Source organism: Colius striatus, chromosome Z (genome assembly GCF_028858725.1).
Source record: "Colius striatus isolate bColStr4 chromosome Z, bColStr4.1.hap1, whole genome shotgun sequence".
Taxonomy (NCBI): domain Eukaryota; kingdom Metazoa; phylum Chordata; class Aves; order Coliiformes; family Coliidae; genus Colius; species Colius striatus.
In genome coordinates, this window is record NC_084790.1 from 14,453,900 (window position 1) to 14,474,955 (window position 21,056).

At 36.5% G+C, this 21,056-nt stretch overlaps 1 protein-coding gene across 1 annotated transcript in view; it reads right to left on the bottom strand.

Moving 5' to 3' along the window:
• MSH3 (mutS homolog 3) overlaps positions 1-21,056 on the bottom strand; it is a 114,084-nt gene that overhangs the window by 59,693 nt on the left and 33,335 nt on the right. Inside the window, exons 9-12 of the mRNA XM_062017553.1 lie at positions 16,082-16,194; positions 14,595-14,709; positions 6,833-6,917; positions 6,121-6,230 (exon numbers count right to left, since the gene is read on the bottom strand). Coding sequence (XP_061873537.1) covers positions 6,121-6,230; positions 6,833-6,917; positions 14,595-14,709; positions 16,082-16,194 — 423 coding nt within the window. The remainder of the gene's footprint in view (positions 1-6,120; positions 6,231-6,832; positions 6,918-14,594; positions 14,710-16,081; positions 16,195-21,056) is intronic.

The following is a 21,056-nucleotide window of genomic DNA, read 5'->3' on the forward strand; positions in this document are numbered from 1 at the left end:
TTAACATTGTTCCGTTCACTTGTTTTCATACATGTGGAAAAACAGAGTAATTTATTCTCATAACTCCTAATGTCTCACACCCATTCAAAGAGGTCAAGCATTCCCCTAAATAAACACACAGCTATGAGTAGACAATATTCCTGAATGGATCTCCAATACTTAACATTAATATAGAAGTACTATAAACTTTCTCTTCACATCTGTTAAAAGAATGTACAAAATATGCAAATGGCAATCAAACACTTTTGTTTATGTTCATATACAGTATATTTCAGCTATATGTGCCAAAAAAGGGAACCATTAGCTACTTTAGCCAACATGAATGAATGCCTGATTACTACACTTATAAGGAGTTTGACACAGCATTCAATGGTACCAAAACACAGATAGCAAAATTGAATGAATACATGTGATGATGCTGCAATCTTTTTCTTTGCTACAACAATTTTGAGATCTCAGACATATGCTATAACCTGCATTTGTGCATTTTATATTAGCACTGATGCTATAAAATCGTTATTCTTAGTAGGAAAATTTAGCCTGTGAAATTCTGCTGTAGGGTGGATGCATTTTATTTCTAAACCACTGCTGCAAAAAAAAGATTCTAATCTTGCTCTGGATGATGACGGTGTCAAATGGCAACTAGTTTAAATCTCAATAAAGATGGACTTTTTTAAAGAAGTTTACTGCCTCAATATCTTAATTATGGGAACAAAGACAAAGTAAAACTTGACAGACTTTCCTTTAGGACTGTACTTTGTGTATAGAAGCATGAATAAACCAGCATTCAATACACTCAAAGTGAGAAGACTTAGGATAAGCTATTTTTATATTAAGAAAGACAGGTGCATTGCCAACATCACTATAAAGGGACCCTCTTCTTCCCAGTTGTACGGTACATATCCCTCAAATAAAAGTCGCATTGCATTACTAGTACCAATTTATAATTTCTCATCTTTAGTAGTAGATAAGTCTACAATACTGAATATGTTAAAGCTATGGGCATTCTATGCTCTTGCAGGCAAAGTATATTCAGACTAATTGAAATTATTAATACTATTCTACAAGGCTTTAATTCTGCTTCAATAAAAGTATCATCTCATGCAGAACTGGAAGAAATGGACCACAAAGGTTACTAGAATCGCAGGAAAACATGAAAATCCTGATTTTGAGGGGTAATCAAAAATTTGGTTTGCCTAGCCTGCAAAGCAAAAGTTAAAATGTTTTGGTTTTAGCAACTCTCTAAATACATACAATTTTTCTCCTTTCTTCAGATTTTCCTAGAAAAAAATCAAATTAGTATAAATTGAATACAAAGAAATGCAGGCAAGACACTACAGAGAGTTTCAACCACTGAAGTCTCATATGTTCACTTTTGGCAGTGTGCTTTGGAGACAAGAACATGAACTGTATCACACTAAAGCTGAAATACATGGACAGGTTGGTCTGAATCTGAGGCCAAGAAAGTGAGCACATCCTAACATGGCTTTAAGTGTTTGATTTGCTGATATCCTTTGTGGCACCCAAAAGGCAGCCTTGTCACCATGTATTTAATGTGGTTTGGAATACATCTCAACTAATTTCATCCTTCTAGACTTTCTAATGATATGGAAGGATTGAGGAGTGACTTCTCTGTTCCCAGGCTTTTGCATCACCCTGGCATAATGGATACCAGCAAGTTGCTGGCATGACATGTACTGGGAGTCCTGGCAAAACATGGAGTTTCATGCTGGCTATGCCTTGACACTTGCTCAGGGTCTACACAGAAAGCAGAGAGAGGGACCAAGGGCCTCTAGGTTGGGTAGGCATTGTCCACTTTTATCTCACAAGTTCCCTGTTACAGCAGAGGCCCAAGTTATTCATGACACCTTTGATCACCATTCTTTTCCTTGTGACACACTCTGTTATGCTTGAAGCTTTTCATTTTTCACTATACATTTACTTCAGTACACAAAGCATATTCTGTGGCTTGCAGTACAGCAGAACTGACACACGTATCCACAAAACATAGGTGTGGTGTTGGGTGCATAGGCAAGGGACTAGGGGAATTTTCCTACTTCAAAAAAGTCTGACAAAAGCAAAGCCTGTTTATCCTGGAGCCTAGAGCAAGCTTTCCATGCTGAAACTTGCATGTATTTAGAGCATTCTACTCTCCACAGTACTACCACTAACCTCATTACATTAGCTTCTGCACACTATACATAACATATGAAAAAATAAGAGTCAATAGAATATTGAAATACAACTTTTTACTCATGGATTGCTCAGTCCAAATCAATTCAAACCACACTCTCAAAATGCAGTAGATAATATTCCAAAGAGAGAGAGAGAGGGCATTGTGCAAACTAATATGCTCACGTCACACAAACAGAAAACATTTTAGCACTTCCAGGTATCCAGCCTCCCCACAAATAAGCTTTTAAAATGTTGCACTAGACACTGTTCCAACTGATAATCTAAGCACTTTTGCAACTAAAAGCAAACACCAGCATTTTCCAGGTTATCTTCCACCTAAGGCAGCAAACCTACCTTTCCCTCAGAGAGCAAACCTTTTTCTGGCTACAGTACTAGTAATGACACTTCATGAAGTTCACTCACTGGTATTTAAGAGATATTATACCTCTTCAGGATCAGACTAGGGGACAAAAAAAATCTCTAATGCAATGCTTTCTACACATACAGACCACAGAGTTCTCTGCACAGGAATGTAAATCTACACATATTCTCCTACAGTGGCTATAAATTGCTGAGTGTGATACATACATCATTTATCTCAAATCCTATTTTAATCACCTAGTCACAGATTTATTAGCTCTACTGCCTGACTGAATATAGAAATAATAAGCCTCCTTATAATTGTGCTACTCATCCACTTTTTTCAGTTTTGAACTCTTTGTTCAACTCCAGTCAAACTTGGTAAGGTCAAGGAGGGTGTTCATTTGATCTCAAGGAAACAAAATTTCATACAATCTGTGCAGGAGTCAACAGATAAACAAGGTACAGGCACAAATTAAACCCAGTGAAGAAAAGGACGCAATATTGGTTCCACAGTTGTCCGTTATGTTTGGTCTTCAGAATTGCTCTAGCTTGGAACCAGTCATACTACTTGAGAAATAAGAAAGGGAGAGGCAAAGACAAGGGTGGGAGGGAGTAACCATGAATGTAACAGAGACAACGGAAGATATATTTTGCAGACATGAGGCTTCAGATTGTCCATCCACAGGCAGCAACTTCCTTGCACTTTCTTTTACATCATCATCACAGGACAATATCTCTATAATATACAACAACAAAACAAGAGAGATGCAAACCAGATGCATGTTTGCCTAACCAGGCCTATCTTAAGTCTATCTTTCTCCTCTTCCTGTAGCTATTCAAAAAGTAATGACTGGTTCACATCAACTTCAGAGGCTCAGAGATTAATTTTGCATTAGGAAATAAATTATTTTTAGATGCTGCACACATACAAAGACACAAAGATCCCATAGTGTAACCACAACTGTCTCTTGAGACCAACCCTTAGCCCTTTTCCTGTTGAGTACGATAGTACACAGCTCTATTCCCTCTCCTGCTGAAACTGAGAAACAGCACGCTTCATTCAGTCACAAATGTTCCAATCAACTGAGCTTTCTAGAATCTTTTCTTTCTGCTCCCATTACAGAAGCTCAGCAAAAAGAACATTAGATGCAATTTATGTTTCACAGGCAAGACAATGCTTCTGTAATACTCCTACAAAAAGTTGACTTTCTTGATTTCTCCTAAAAAGCTCAGTCCTCAATGACTCATATATTCTAATCATTTTTGTAGACCTAGGTGAATAAGTGAGGACATTACATCTTTCTTGGTTAAGCCTTCCCCACCCCACTCCCCTCCTTCAAAATTCTTAAGACCTTTTCTTGCAAGACTCTAAACGTATTACATCACCAATGATCTAATGGGTATCTTCAAGTTTGTTCAAATGAGCTGTCTGTACGCATTCAACCTTTATTCAACCTAGTGTACGGTTTCTCCCTTGGAAATTTAGTCATCATCCCAATTGATTTTTAACTATAAGGCTTAAAGCAGTAATTACACTCTGTCTCACTTTTTTATACGCCAAGGGAAATGCAACTACCCACTGACTGGAAAAGATGCAGTACAGAAATCTCATTTCCTCTACTTCCTCTTAAAATGTCACTGCAGGAGGCACAGGTAAATTACAATTACAAAATGTTCTCTAAGTGCATTTGGGTGCATTACTGGAAACAATACTGCTGAATGTCTGATGCACTAAGTATGTGAAATTACAACTTAAGAGTCAGGAAGGGAGAAATACACAAAGACAAAATTGCGGATTTTTATCTTCAACTGAGTACTGTCATGTCCAACTATGGAACTTTCTTCCATATTGAGAAAAAAGGCTGAAAGAGTGAAGTACTAATCTCTAGAAGTAACAAAGAAGAGGAAAAATAGAAGAAACCAGAACTGCAAACTTTTTTAATTTATTGATTAAGAAGGAAGACCTGAGGCTCTCAAGCAACCTGTTCTCTATCCTCTGTGTCTGGGTAGGAACTCTTGTCTATTTTACTATTGAATCACATTTCACCTGGTGTATCAAACAGATCTTTTCCAAACAAAATGATTCTATGATTGTTTGGCAGCAAAATGGTTAGAAACACTCCTTTTCAGGTCCCCATTCACAGTGCCATCCCTACATCGGACCAGAGCCTGTGCTTTGGCTTCCCGTGCTGACAACATTACAAAAAATTCTCAAAAGGTTCCTCAAGGGTAGGAAAAGAAATAAACTTATTTATTTCCATTTATTCCTGTAAAGTGGCCCAGAAACTCTATATGCTTTTAAGGTGTACATTAGACACATAATCAACTTCCACAAAGTCTAATACTATTTAGGATGATTACATCAAAAGCTTTTTTAAAGTGGCTAAGACATATAAAAGTTATTACTAGAAGATTTTTTTTTTAAAAAGCATACTGAAATCAACTTATTAAACCCCCGTCAGAAACTTCAGTATGAAACAGTCTAATCAATATAGCTACTACAAATGAAAAAGGCCTCTAATACTCTAAATTAACAAAACAGGAGGAAAAAATAGTAACAAGCTTTTCATTCTTGAGAAAAGATCTTTACAAAAAGGCTAATAAGAAAACTAAGAAATGATGCTTCAGAAATATAGTGCTTTAACATATTAAATTTGGCCAAGGTAAAAAATGCCTCTGTAGAAACATTTGTAAGTTATCAACAACAGCAAGGTGCCAAGGTATTGTTATACCTCACTATTTAAAATGGCTTAATGTCTTTACAAAAGTAAAGCAGTAGGAAAAATTATTTCAAATAACCAAATCAAAAGGGCTATCTGGATGCTATAGTTAAAGTGAACAAAGTGACAACTGAGTAAACTCTGACAATGCTCTAAGAATGCACATTCAAAGGAATAGATTCAAAACCTTAAAAAGTAGGCAACAAACATTCCATGGACTCAATGTTGTTATCTACTATATGTTCAAGTAAAAGACTCCAATAAGATAAGTCAGAAAAGATGAGGTCCATTTCATGACAGGAACAAATAGAAACAAGCCTGGTAGTATTGCAAAATAAAGTGTTTCTAAAGCATTTAGAAATAAACCAAAACTTGAGTATGAACAAACAATAATCACATTTCAGACTAATAAACACTTTCATCTGTAATAGTGTTATCACTGCATACAGAGATAACAGAAACATCCCTGCTACTTTAGAACAAATACATTAAGGATGTAAACAGTTGTGAAGCAAGAAAGACACCAAGCATTAATTGGCAAGTTTAAGAATAAAACATTCTCCAATAGCAGGTAATCCTCATCCATTGTCTGAAAATGGATACTGAATTAGAGTAGTGCTCAATCTGATTTCTGCACAGGAATTTCTATTTTGCTTCATACCTAATATACTTAACTACTTCAATGTTCTGTGCCTAAACAAAGCAGTTTAACTCTTTTGAACCTATATGCACATCATCTATTGTATTATTTCCTCAGTGAATACTACTATGGATCTCAGGTCTTCAGGAAAAATAAACACAGAGCATACTGGACATCATAACTATAAAAAAATATTTAGCCCAAGATAAAAAACTACTTCACCTGGATTTCATGAGAGGCTGGGTTACCCATTTTTTCAATCTTCGACGTCCGAAGGAAGTTTTAGTATGATCCAAAACCCATAGCAGGCTTCCTTTTGTCTTCATATCAGTCTAAAATAATAAAAATAGCATAATGATTTTTAACTGAACAATCAACAAAGTCTTGAAAGGATCTTCACCACACTACTTAAACATCTTGTTTTAAGTTTTCAATATGGCAATTCCATGTTTGTTTATAGATCTCCTTCACCAACAATGCCTTATATAAAGTTGCGCCAACAGTCATAAGATCCTTAAGTATGCTTTTCCCTTAGACATAAAATATTTTTAGGAAATGACTGGAATAAATTAAAAAAGTTAAATTAAATCTATGCATGAAGGTCTGCAAAGTAACACAAAAGGAAAAAAAAACACCAAAAAAACCCACACGTTACTGCAGTTATTTCACTTCACTGCAGCTGCTCAGGAACTCAAACTTTAGGAAAGTTCTTTGCTAGTCAAAGTGCAGTAAGGTTCCTAACCCATACTAAAAGCCAGTACAGATTAACCTTCATTTATGCCTCTAAAAAAGCATTTCTCCTTCAGTTTGATCTCGCTTTAAAATATGTGTGAGATTTGCAAGCTAACTTAGTTAACTGACTTCCGTGGGAACAGTATGTCAAACAGCTGTGAAAATCTCAGGACTTATTTTTTTAAAATTATATTTTCCTTACCTGATTCTGTAAAATTTCAAGGTTTTTCATTGTTGTCCCATTAATTGTCATGTATTCGGTTTTACTTGACAACCGTTTGAAATTGCTGGGGAGAGGAATTTCACATAATACTTAAAATATGTTATATTTAAATACAGACGTAATGGTGAAACACTGTCAAGGTTTTCTCATTAGACAATTCATTAGCTACACAAATTTAAAAACATAAACAAGTAAGAAATGAAAGTCTATTAAAATAAATTAAATAACTGAATGCTGATAACTTCTTTTAATTTACTGCTTGGGAAAACAAGATTCATAGTTTCCTACAATGACTCTGACAAAGCTCAAAATAAAATACATCTCTCCTATTACTGAATCCTGATGCGTTACATGGTTAAGGAAGTACTCGTTCTTCAGTCTGTGATGAAAATGAAAAAATAGGTGCTTTTTTAGTGTTCTGTTATGATTACTGTAGAATTAGAGGCAGGGATAAGCTAAACACTTCAAGAGTGGAGCAGACTTACACAATTATTTCGGAACATAAAAGTAGAATATATTTAAACTATTTTATTTTTAATACAAAATAACTGTGAACAAAATTACTCGACTTTCTGACACTTCTGAACAAAACTGAATGAGACCAACCCAAAAGTTGAGGCCAGTTAAAATCAATGTTAATACAATTACTTTATTAGAAGTGTAATCATATTAGATATGCAAATTATTTCAGTGTCAGACATACACACGTGGTAGTCAGGAACATGAAGCGCAAGATCCTCACTAAATGCTTCTGACAAATCAAATCATGATTGTCTAGGTTAATCATACTGCTGACTGCCTTTCACACAAAAAGTAGGACACTCTTTGTTGTCTTAGACCAAACAGAATGACTTGCTGGGTACGATTTTAAACTGCTTTCCTGACTTTTCACAACATTTTTTTTTTCCAGTGCACTCAATTTTAAACTCTGGGGGGGGCACTCAAATGCTCCAACTTCTCTGTAAGGCACAGACAGCTGCACTATTGCTTTATGAAAAACAAAAACCACAGTAAAACTGTCAGAAACATGACATATTCAGTTATCAATGTTATATATACATGTTCTATGCAGGTGTTTGGGCCTGCTAGCAATTTTTTTCATAAATAATAGGTCAAATAAGAAGTATTTTCAACAATGTTTACTTTTTTTAAAGTAGATTTAATAAGTACCCTCTAAAAGATCAATGATAGCTTGGAAGTACAACCAACTCAGAACTGTACTCATAATTATTTTGCTTTAGTGTGCTATCCCAGCAACCTACAGAGTGGCCCAGTAAAATAAAACCTTGGAGGCAAAAGCAGTAGCACTTTCCAAAGTACACAATATTATAAACAACAAAACAATACTTTTTATTATCTTCATTCAGGAATGCTGATGCTGACAAAAATTAAATGGGAATTATTTCTGCTTGCCTCTCAGTCCTTAGGATAAATAATAAATCCTACCAACACTTCCAAATGCTCCTCTTCTGCATCTAGGACTGAACTGAACTGCAGTCTCATTGGCTGCATCTCAAGCCTGTGATATCTTAAACCCAGCTAGGTAAGAACCATACCTTTCCACCTCTTCCTGAGAGCAGAAAGGATGCTTTTGACTGTTTCAATAAACACTCAATCACCCATAAGTGAGTTTAGGACTATGAATTTACTGGCTCTTGTGTTTCTCGTATTTCACTTGGCTTCAGAGCACTTAAAAGTTTGTCTGTTCACAGCAAGTTTTTTCTCTGGTAGTATTTAAAGACAACTAACTCCACTCCACTGCAAAGTATATTTATTATTGGTTCAGAATCAGATATTCTCAAGTTCTTCTCACAGCATAAATTATGTATGTTTTATATTATCCAGGTGTTTGCTTTATCTGAGTTATTCTACCCCAATATAAAACCTGGTAATTGAGAGCTTATATTACATGAATAAAAGCCAAGATCAACTGCAGTGTACACTCAACCAATAATTGCAGATGTCACAGCACAGAACATGTTTTGCTTCCACCCCCTCATCTTCCTTCAGCTTAGGATCAGAACTTGATAAAAATGTGAAAATATTCTGCAGGGAATTTAAGGACCAAGTGGCATAAGAAGGTTGTAAACAAACAGGAATTCAGGGCTGGTTTTGCAGCAAGGGTGTCAACTCATTCCTAGTGAGAAATTCCAATGTACTGCTATCAGCCACCTCCTGCATCAGTAAAAATTACCCTTCAAAATCACTTCAACTTGATCACAATGCCATAATTCCTTGTGTAGATGACAGTGTGATTTGAGTTCCAATGAACAGACTTGCAATTGTCTCAAGTACTTAAATAGCACAAAAGACAAATGATGGAAATAGCTGGCAAGTCCACAACTGAGGAGTAAGGTAAAGCAGGATCATGCCATCCAGGCTGAGAAAAATGCAACAAAAAGAAAAAATTTTAGTAAGGTTTAGGAAACTTCAGGAGAAATAAGTTCCTATTCATACCACGACTTTTCAGAGAAGAACCACACTTCATGATGAGTATTAAAGAGTTACTATTGCCACATCCTCAGATTTTGATTCTTTTGTGTTACTTGGGAAATTGGATCTTTTCTCGGTCAGTCTGCCTCCTGAGAAACTTTCAGTTAAGGGCACATTTTATGCTTTATTCATTATTCTTTCCATAGGAGACAGTATAAATAATTTCATACTCAGTAACCCAGCCTAAGTGAATGCATGCTATGCAGATCAGTAGTTTTCAGCTACTTTAATTTAGTGTATCTGTAAAAACTCTGAGCAAAGCTGCAAGATACTATTGAAAGCCTACACGGCAGATTTTCTTGGCTCAATTACCTTTTACAGACCTCTGGAGTCCATGTCTTTGAGATTTCTAAGCTGAATAAATCTCAGAACAAAATTATATATTTAGACAAGAGTTGAAGGAATTCCTATTCAGGAGTAAAAATAAGTTTCTCCACTTCTCAGAAGCATTAGCTTGCTTTAGGCATGAAAGACATTTACCAGTCTAAATAGTGAAGGCTATCACGTCCAGACTACATTTTATGTTTAATAAACAATTTTAAATTCATTAGTGAATGAGATAGTACTTCTGGTCTAGATCTCTGATGTGATAATAGTCCCAGAAACTTCAGGCTAAACCAGTAAAGAAATTAAACAATCACCACAAAACAAAACTCAGATATACAAAACAAAGAATGGGGAAACAAAGAAAGAACAAGAACAGAAATGAGAGGATCTGTGAAGGATTAAGAGAAAGAAAAACAACCTCCATAATTTTTATCTTGATTAGTCAGTTTTTCTCCATTGAACTCACCCTGAATGAGTCTGCAACCTTGTTCTACCCAGATGTGCACATTCTCTCAGTCCTCTTTCCTTGTACACAATTTCAGCACTCCTACTCCTAACATCCAGAAAGCAAGAGATCTCACCTGCTGACCTTCTACTGTGGTCTCAAAAGAGATGGTAAATGTTTTGCTAAGTACTTCTTAGAGTCTGAAAACTACGTCTTTGATTTTTCAGTCCCCTTGTGTTCTTGGGCTGCTTTTGAAACCTTCCAAAATTATTTCAGTTTTCCCTTTCTCACAGTGAGAGTGAGTAAAAATAAAACTATACATTTGCTTACATCCATGATGTTTCTGACATCATCAGCACCCAAAAGGTATGAAAGTCTATGAACACCATTCCCTCAATCTCTGTAATATTTTCACTGAAAATTCAAGGAATGTCTATTTTAAGCTGAAGAACTTACATTTTTACTTCTCTCAATTTCCCTTCCACTCCTATTATAAGGTACAATAAAACATTTCTCCTCTTCAAGTCCTTCTCTCTTCCCCCTCCCCCATCAAAGCAATTTTAACCTTCCCCTCTTATCTTTCACTTCTGCCTCTGTGTTTTTTTCTTCACTGCTGGCAGTTCTCCAATCACAAAGCCATTCGCCTCCTTCAGGAAGACACCTAGCTCTCCCATTTTCTGCATTTCTTGAAGTTTGACTATTACTGTTCAAAATCTAAAAACCAGTGGCTCTCTCTTCCATCTCCAATATGCTGGAAAATACATAGGTAAAATTAAAATATGCCAAGACATTTTCCTCAGTAACTACTATTTAAATTACTACTTTTCAAGCAAAACTGGGTACTGAGTTGTATTTGAAAATCTCTCCTAGATGTGTACCAACTTCTTGTCAAAAGCCAATAAAGGTGCCTCAGTATATAAAGGTATTAGAACATATTGATTTAGAAAAAAAATGTATCATTCATAGTTAAATTTCCTTTTACTTGCTTCTAGAGCTCTAATGCAGTTCAACCATATCCCAAGGTCGTGCTGTGGCAGAAATCTTTCGAATATTTTCAATATTTTACTTCATTTAGGATCTCAGCAATGGATTTAAAATCTTTATTTAACTATTAAATCAAAACTTCATTTAAATGTTAAATCAAAACTTGTTTCTCCCTTAGCTAATGGAGATACCCAATCACATTCACAGATGTTTTATGACTCAATGCTAAACTGAGTTGGAATTTTTTTAATCTGGGAAAAGAGTGTTTATCCAAAGAAGGTACAAAGATAAAGATTTTTTTTTGTCATTCTTCCTATCAAATAGGTCTTTTTCATGCAGATGTGTCACTTAGATTAATAAACTGAAACTATCTCACCACTCTGACTTCACGCTCACTGACTTATCGGTATATGCTCACTGACCTGAATTCTCCTATAAATTTTAAGTTGCTTGACAGTGCAATGGAAGTATTTCTCCTGTTTCCTGCAGAATCACGGAAGAACCATAATCCTGACACCCTTGGCTTAAAAGGCTGTCCTTTTTCAGTTTTTAGACAGTACTTCATCAGCATTAGGAAAAAAATGGAAATGGAGTTTATCTCAGTATTTGGTCCAATATTTCAATACATAGGTGTTTTGGTTTAGCAAGGAGCAGCTTTTGGCTTAGTAACAGGGGGAGCGGGTTGCAGTGAAGACCCGGTAAAGAGTTTGTGGACTGTCCCCCAGCACCTGGGTTCAGACCCACCTCCAGCCCGGCTGGGCCAATCTGGCACGTCTGCCATCACTATTTAGGGGACGGGAATTTGAAATGCGAGTCAGGAGGTGTAAGAGTGATACAAGATGGAGGCGACCACGCGGACCCTTCAGCCAGAGAAGGAGGAAGGAAGGAGAAGCAATAGACCAGAGACCCCTCTGCAAGCCGTGGCGAGAATGCAAGCTGTGCCCCTGCAACCTATGGAGATCCATGGCAGGACTGAGAGCCACCAGCAGCTCCGTGTGAGTGAGCCTGGACAGGCGAGGGACTGTGTGGGGAGGCGGCCATGGCCCAGGCCGTGCTGGAGAGCCTGCGGGCTGCAGAGCAGCCCCACACGAGAGGCAGAGAGGAGCTGCAGCCTTTGGAATAAGTGCGCATTGGAGCAGCCCGTGCAGGGCTGCCGTGTGTGTGAGGTACCCCACGGACTTGCAGGGAGGATGGGTGCGGAGCCATCGGGAAGTGGGGAGGTGTGGCAGGAAGGTGTTCTTAAAAAGGCTGGTTGGACTCTTCATTGATGTATTACTCTGTGTTGGTTTATCTTGGTTATGTTTTGGGGGTAAGTTTTAGTTGATGCTGCATTAAATTATTTTCTGTTTCCTTCCTCAAACCGAGTGGCCTGGTCTGTTTTGTCCTCATCCTTAAGCAGCAATTAAGCTCTCCTTGCCCTCGGGCAATTCTCAGCTTCTTCAGTACTCGAGGCTAATCGTGGTCTTTGTTCCATGATGGGCCTAAACCACGACAATAGGACACACTAAAAATATCAAGTAGAATTCAGTATTGAGTGGTCAAAGCAGTAAAGGCTTTAGTAACAAATGCATTAGAATTCAAGCTCCTGAGCACAGAAATCAAGTTATCTTGAAGTATGTCTTTTATTTCTTCATAGGGTGTTACCAAGATATCAATTAGCTATCTCATTGCCTTTCCACTGAGATGCTTATACATTCACATGAAGTCCATTAGATCAATCTTCAGCAGGCAAATGTCAACTCTAAGATTTAGTATTTTTATTTCCCATTCTGTAATTATACTTGTTTTTGAGATGGCAGCTACTACACAGATGACTGCTGCTGGATAAGCCTTTATGTAACATCACTTCTCTTCTGCTACTGAATTAGTTCTATAAAAAAGATGTATTTTTATTTCCCCAATCTGAAAGAACATTCACCTCATGTGCAATTGCACACAAGGCACTGGGACAATAGTAACCTATATGTGCGACCATTGGATGCCAATTTCCTGGAGTTCACTTTCCTCTTCAGAAACTCTAACAAGACTTCTTTAGCCACCCAAGCAGGAGAGAGAAAACAGGAACAAGAAAAAAATAGAGAAAAAAAAGTTTCATAAAAAGCCAACCAAAGAGGATGAGTGGGAAACACCATGGAGCTAGAACATCACAGATCAGAGCACTCCTTGGACAGAGGAGATAGCTTTGAAGGGGCCACAGGAATACTTTCCTCATTAGGCCTATAAGCCTTTTTAATAGTATTCTGAGATAGGATCAACTTACCAAAGAAAATCCATTCCAAAATCCAGAAAACCGAGGTATATATGATTTCCAAATATTTTAGTAGATACCTGAAAAATGTTTAAAGCTGATATCCGCAGATAATTTTTAAAATACGGCTGTGTTTTTCAAAATGTGGCAGAGAATCCATCAAAAGAAGGCTTGAAACTTTAAGAATCTCATGTGTGTGAATGATCTACAACTGGCATGACCTATTCCTAGGTTTCCATCCAGATTTTGTTAAATCCTGCCTATGTACAGGGCGGAGGAATACTGAGACATATTTTATACAGGATCCATGACAGATAAAAGATGTTTTAATAAAGCATGTAGTAAGCCCCAAAGATATTTTCAAATCTAAGCCAGGTAGAATAGCAATGTTTTACACATGGCATGATAAAAAGATGATAGAGTGAAAATATCTTTAGTTTTCATTTGATTCCATCTGCATAATCCTGTTACAAATTTTTAGTACTCATTTGAGCACATGTAAGAAACCTAAGTATAGGAATTACTTAAGGGAAGACAGGATCATTTCCATGTCTGTGTGGTTTTGTAGTATCTGCACAAATAGTGACAGTCTATTAACAACTGTTTGCATGACTGTTCCCTTACTCCTTCTTAACACTGAGTCGACTCATGGGATTTTTCAGAAAGCCAGGATGTGTTGAATGTGTGTTTTCTTCATAATTGATAACTACATTCACCAACTCAGATAGTTGTGAGTTGTGATAGTTGCTGAATACTGTCTAAACATTACAACCTATTAGCATTTATACCTGCTTCCAGAGCTACAAGAAGAGAAAAATTAGAGACACTTCCAGCAAAATAATAGTTTGTTTAAAAAAGCTGCCAAAAAAAAACCCAAATTAAATTTAAAACTAATACTGAGGTTGAGATTAACAAACTTTAACATTTCCCCCCCAATAGCTACCAGATTTTGCACCTTGTCTGTTTTCAACACCTGGCAGCAACATACGTTAATTTACATTACTGATAGTAACCTCTAGAAAAACATACTTTATAAAGATTTTCATGAAAAAAAAAAAAATCACTTGATTCTTTCAGTTCTGGTTATGACCATAAACATAAGGTATCATTTTTACAAAGACATTGTTTATCTCTCTAGCAGGTGTTTTCATTATATTGTAGAGAAGTCGTCTGCTAAAACTTCACAGATATCACTGGTACACGTACTGGTACTTTGAACTGGAAGTTTACTTAAAGCAACTTACCTTGGATTGTAAAGCATTTTTTGCAAATTAAATTCTTTGAGGTAAGCAATTACTGCTGCCAGGGCACAAATAACAGGATTATCCAAGCTTAGTATTACAGATAGTTTTTGAGGACCTAAAAAAATAAGTGATCTTCTTGTTAATTCATAATTCACTACTTAGGTATTTCAGAAAAAGTATAAACTCATTTTAAAATTAATTACATCTCTAATATATGTACATTGTTCTATGATATCTATAAATCAACAAAAACTGAGGTTCCAAAATAATATGACATTCCAAAGAATGTAGAACTTTACAATAATGTAATCACATTAAGAAACATAAAACATTTTCCTCCATAGTTTTTTCTTCATAAAAACAACTGTTAGCATAAGAAATCTCTAAATTTACAAACAAAGAATTCTAAAATACTCCATTACTGTAGGCAACCCCTGATCAAATTAAAAGGAATGAACAGGCCTTGGCAAGTGAGCTCCTGATTTATCTGCCTCATCCAGTCTGCAGAATATGGTTCCATCTTTGTGAGACAGCTATTTGTATTTGATATCTAAATAGTACTCTGTAACAGTCCTTGTTTCAGCTGCAACAACAGGAAAATTCACTCCATGATACCTCAACAGAATTTTTTTTAAATCCCATTTAATTTTTTCAAAGATATTTTTAAAGCTGTCCTTCTGCTCTCAGAGTTTTAACACTCACACACAAGAACTTGAACAAACATTTCAGATGTTGAATAATGTTCCTTTGTTGCTATGTATATGTGGATTTAAATCTGTCTAAACACATATCTTCAAGATGAAAAAAAAAATACTAGCCCTGTATTCATTTCTATTTAAATAATATTCTCTTTCAAGGTTCACTTCCTCCAAGCTCAGAAAAGATCCTAACTTGCAGAAATGGAAGCACAATTGGCAGAAGGCCTACATGCTCCTGAAGACCAAGATGCTCCTGATTAACTCAAACATTACAAAGGAGGACTACAAGAGGAGAAAGCAGGGACAGTGACCCAGGAAGAATGTAGAGACATTGTTCAAGCTTTCAGGGATGGCATTAGGGAAACCAGAGCACACCTGGAGTTGAGACTGGCAAGGTACATAAAGGGCAACAAGAGCTTCGACAGCTACATCAGCAGCAAAATTAAGACAGGGCAAAATGTGGGCCCAGCACTGAATGGAGCAGTAGACAAAGGAGGCTGAGGAACTCAATGCCTTCCTTGTCTTGGTCTTTAGATGTGTCTTGATGAATCCAAGGCCTCTCAAACCAGTGGGACATTGTGGAGCAAACAAGACTTCTCCTTACATATGATCAAGTTAGGGAACACTTAAATAAACTAGACATAGACAACTCCATGACACCTGATAGGATGCATCTACATGTATTCCTTATCTATGTTAAAGCTATCAGGATGCATGCTTCTAAGATACTCTGAATAACAGACCTCTAATATGAAGCACTTGTTTTGTGTAAAGATCTGAATTACATACCTTTAGGATCAAGAACTTCTTTTGCATAAAAATCAGTAATCACCTGGAAAGCATGGTTGTACTCAAAATGGAGGTTTTCCATCCTCTCTATCCTAATTCTGTCATCCCGTAACCTGCAAAGCAAAAAAAAAAGTTTCAGTATCTACGCTTTACGAAGAATTCTTAAGTAGGTTACAAAAGCATACTTTCTTTTGTCTTTCCTTTGTTAAGAACTGAATGAGTAAAGAATGAAGAGATGAGCTATTTGGGTGGGTAGAGCACATTTTTGAGAGTAGTAGATTGTTTCAAATCTTTCTTCTTTCCATTGTAAAAGTGCAAACAAATAAAACCCAAATAAAAACTGCAAGCAAGCCCAACAGAGACTTTAAAATGTTGACTTGTAAACTTGCAAGGTAGATGTGTGATATTTTAATGAATCATAAAAAGTTTTCACCTTATCTCTTCTTAAAGACTTATGGTGATTAAACAATGAAGCAATTCTTCTATGCTAGCTATTATCATATGTAATTATCTTTTATCTTCTAAGGGCTTTATTCTATATAATTTGTTGCAACATTCAACTACTGCATCTTTCCCTACATGAAGCTGAAATAAAGTATTCCTGTCCTTTGTTTCACAACTATTTGAAGACTTTTCCTTGTGCTAAAGGACTCGATTTCTTTCAGTCTTTTTACAGTCCAGGCTGTCAAGTATGTTATTAATGTTAATCCAGTCATCTCTGCATGCCAGCAATTCCTCCCAGTTTAACACTACCTGCAAATGTAGCGAATATACTCTGTTCCACCATTAAGTCAAATGAGATCTCTTCTATGAATCCTTCCCTGCTGTCATCAAGTAATTAAGAATTACAGCAGTACAGGATTTCAGTCAGTTTGCAACCCATGAGCAATTCATCTTGCCTGTGACCCCTGCTTCCACAGCCCACATATATGAGATAATGTCAAAGACCTTTATGCATTGCAAGGTGTATGAGATCAAAGTTGCTCAGTAGCTGGGCTTGAGTGTCAAGCACTATACCTGTGATGCCAAAATCTGATTCATAGAAGAGTACATGCGCATTGTTTACAATATACAGCCTTTCTACACTGGTTGTTTTTCCTAACTGCTCGCTGAAATGAAAACTGGATGCAACATTATGAACTGAATTGGTACAGTTTTTAATACAGTACTAAACAGATGTGCTAGTTAAAAAAATTAAACAGAACAAAAATTACACATACTGCCCTTGCAACCTTTGGGGATAATTACATAGCAAGAGAATAAGGATGGAAGAAGTGGCCAGTAGAAGGTGCCAGTAAAAAACACGTATGAAGCTTACTTGGCCTCAGAATATCCAGTTTCATTCCACCATGAGACACGAATTAGCCAAATACTTCTAGCACACTGGAATTAGGCCAATGAGTGGGACTGTGTAGGTATAACGGGAAGGAAATTAATCAACACTCTTTTTGACAGGAAAAAAATACAGGTTTTCTGCACTATATTGTCCATATTCTCATCTGAAAGGATCAATATGTCTCTGAGGCTTGAGTCTTAAAAATAAGAGTTATTTTCCTACAACACATGTCAAACTGAGTCTTAGAGGCCTGACTTTTCTCAGCATATCCTAGATGATCCCCTGCTTACTCTAAGTGCCTCTTTTAACTGAGTGATCCAGCTAAATTTTCAGTCTTTATTCCCATCTTGTCCCAATTCTACTAACAATGAGCAAACATTTTAAAAGCAAATGGCTTCCTATAAAAGCCAATGTTCCTCAATCTCCAATACTGTTCATCTGTTTTCTTCCTTGCATTTTTCAGTTGCTCCTTTACTAATAACGTGCTCTAACACATCCATCCATTTTACTAAATTATCACATATACTCTCAACAGCGTTTTTCAAGAGTATCACTTCAGCATTAAACTTTTTTAAACGTGTTGTATGATACCTGGTGGTTAGTACAGCAGAAGTCTTTGAATCAGTCCTATAAGGCAGCAGGGCTTTTCTGTTGACCATGTGCAAGTATGGACTTAGAGAAATCTTTTTAAAACAGGATATTATATGGTCTACAGAGCTAATTTTTAGAACCAAAGTCAAAACAGGACTTTTGGGGGGGTAATTCACTGAATGATTCACGCCACATCTGGGGTTTTTTTTATAAGTAATGGTTAAAAATTAATTGTTGTTGTTTCCTTTAATGCATTTGTGATTTTCTTTCATTTCATAATCAAACTCCTTAGTATCAATTTTGGCAAACAACAGTTAAAATCAGTATAACTTGAAGAACTTCTTATAGTAGCTCTTCTGTTCACAAACCATATTCATAGGAATTAGTTCAAATTAGACATCTCAGTATTTTCTAAAGGTCTTCACCTATTTTAATATTAATATTCTAGATATTTCATTATGAAACAAATATCTGACACTTCGTCTATCTGAAAGTAGGCATAAAATATTCTAGATGAAATTTGAAAAATGGAAGGTAATATCTATTCAATGTACAGAAAAATCTGAATTTTCATCAACATGTATGAAAACAAAATTTGCGCAGAAGGGAAGGTTTTCATGTTTGTCCTTTGTCTAGCCAGATGATCACCCATAGGCCATTTTTCTGATTATAGTCAGAATGATATGTTGATGATTATGTTGATGCGTTATCTCTCCTGCTACCAATGCTTGTTTAAATCAGAAGTCAATTTGCCATCAGCTTTTGTAAACATCATTCTTGTCAGAACATCTACAATGAACTGTATTTTACTGACATCCTTTCCAATGCTTCTGAAAAGAAGCAATCCTTATAGTCCCATGACACTGACAAGGTTAGTCAATGACTACACTCAACTTTTCAAAGCTTTTTTTTTTCAAGTTCATCTGCTACTACACTTAACTGGATATTGATCAAACAGAGATGTTTCAAGATTTCAAACTGTCAACTGATGGTATGAATGAACCTATAATCCTCCTTCTTGAAATTCCTGATCTCCAAATATGCTGGGATTTGATCCAGATCTGTCTTTCCTCCCAAGATGAGTTACAGAAGTTGCTCGAGGAGATGGTTATCAGCCATAGTTAAGAATATAAAGTCAATGTGTACATAAAAAGATGCATAGAAGATGGGATTCTAAAATACACTCTTTTACACAAAAACACACACACTTTTGTATATATGATGTAATACATTAAGTCATTTCAATCTCTACTGTTCTGTGATTCTGTTACTACAGGGACTAATTTATCTGTCACCCTTCTGTGAAAATGAAAAAGAATCAACATTGCTGGGGTTTATCTCTCTATTTATCTGACAATTCAATGCATTCACTTAAAGATTCATTGCTTACTAAGTGCTGCAGGAAAAATATTTAAGAGAGATCATTACATTTTGTTGGAAAAAAATTCTCTTCAGGAAAAGACTAAAAAAAAAGTTAGGAGACTGTAAAACAACATAAATAAAACTAATTTACAGAAACTGACTCAAGATAGTTAAAAAATAATGAAGTCTTTTATTGTACAAATGAGTCTGCATATAAGCACAAGAGATCACTCTAGTCTGGGTAAAGTTGGAGTCACTTCATTACTGCTCTACAGTTTACAATCAAACAAGCATAAAGACTTCCTGAAAAACAAATACATGCAAACTAAGTTTTCTTAAAGCTCTGGAAGCCGTTCTAAGTAAAAGGAAATAACTAGTGAATTTTACCTTCCAACTGCTACTCCACCCTGCCCGTTCTACACCATCTGACTCAAATGCAGAGGTGCAGGCAGCAATCCTTTACTGTCAATCCATATATCACAACTTCAAAAACAATACAAAATTTGGAAAGGGAGTTCTCTGCTCCTAAAAGTTAGTAAGACGTTTTTATTTCTGATGCTAAGCACAGATTTCTAAATACACTTTTTTCAAACTGCTGTTTTTTCTGCACTTCTCACAGAGCACTCTGCTAGGATGACCAGTGTCTTTAACCACAGGGGAAAAATGCCCACACGGCCCAGTAGAGCAAGGTAACCTGAATGCCTTAATCCTTTCAGAAATTCAAGTATACTGTGCCATCTCCTCTTATTAACATGCTTAACAGAAACTGCATTTCCTATATTTGTCAGGATTGTTTACTTTGTCATACAATTGCTTCTAGCTCAGGGATCTAGGTTTGAATTTGTCTGTTAGAACTGGACAACAATCACCCTTCCTTTTTTGGTGAATCTTGGCATTGAGCTCAAGTAGCTTCTCTGGCAAAGCCTCACAGACATTTCCAAGCAGCTGTTCTTTTGGCACTGAATGTATACATTTTTATAAGCACATTATTTGCAGTTGGTGTGCAAGAAGACCCACCCCTCAGAGACTTTCAGTGCCTGACCCTTCTGCTCTGACCACCTCCAGGTTTTCGTATTTTCCTTGCTCAACCACTTATCCCGAATGTCAGCAACAATCACAGTGAGCAGAGTAGAATCATGTATCCTGCCTCTAAATCACTGAGGGACCTCTGGAGGCTGTGTTGTCCAGCCCTCCACCTGACGCAGGACCATCACCAACATTAGATAGACCGTTTCACTAAACCATATAAGCACGTGTCATTGCTATACCAAAGGAGCTGGCAGAAATGAAAAGCAGGTTGTAAGAGCCAAGTCCAAGGTCAGATCAAAGTGAATTTTAAAAGACAGCACAAAAGAAAAGACTAGGATTAAACAGCCACAGCTGCAGGAGCTACCCCCTGAACTCCCACTGAGAATAGCACAAGACAACAGCACATCTGTCTCCTAATACAGCTGCACGCTAAAAGGAAACACTGCAGCACGAAAAGCAGAACAGTTGTAACTGCTCCTTACTGAAATCATGACAAATAGCTGAGTGCCAAAATTTTCTAGTACGTGACACTCACTAGAAACACATACAGAACTGCTGTTCTCTGGAAAGTACAACAAAACTGATGTTTAGGGAAAAGAGACTTAACTTAGAGAAGCAATGTCAGGGTCAAAATAAAGAGTCTCATCTATATAACTA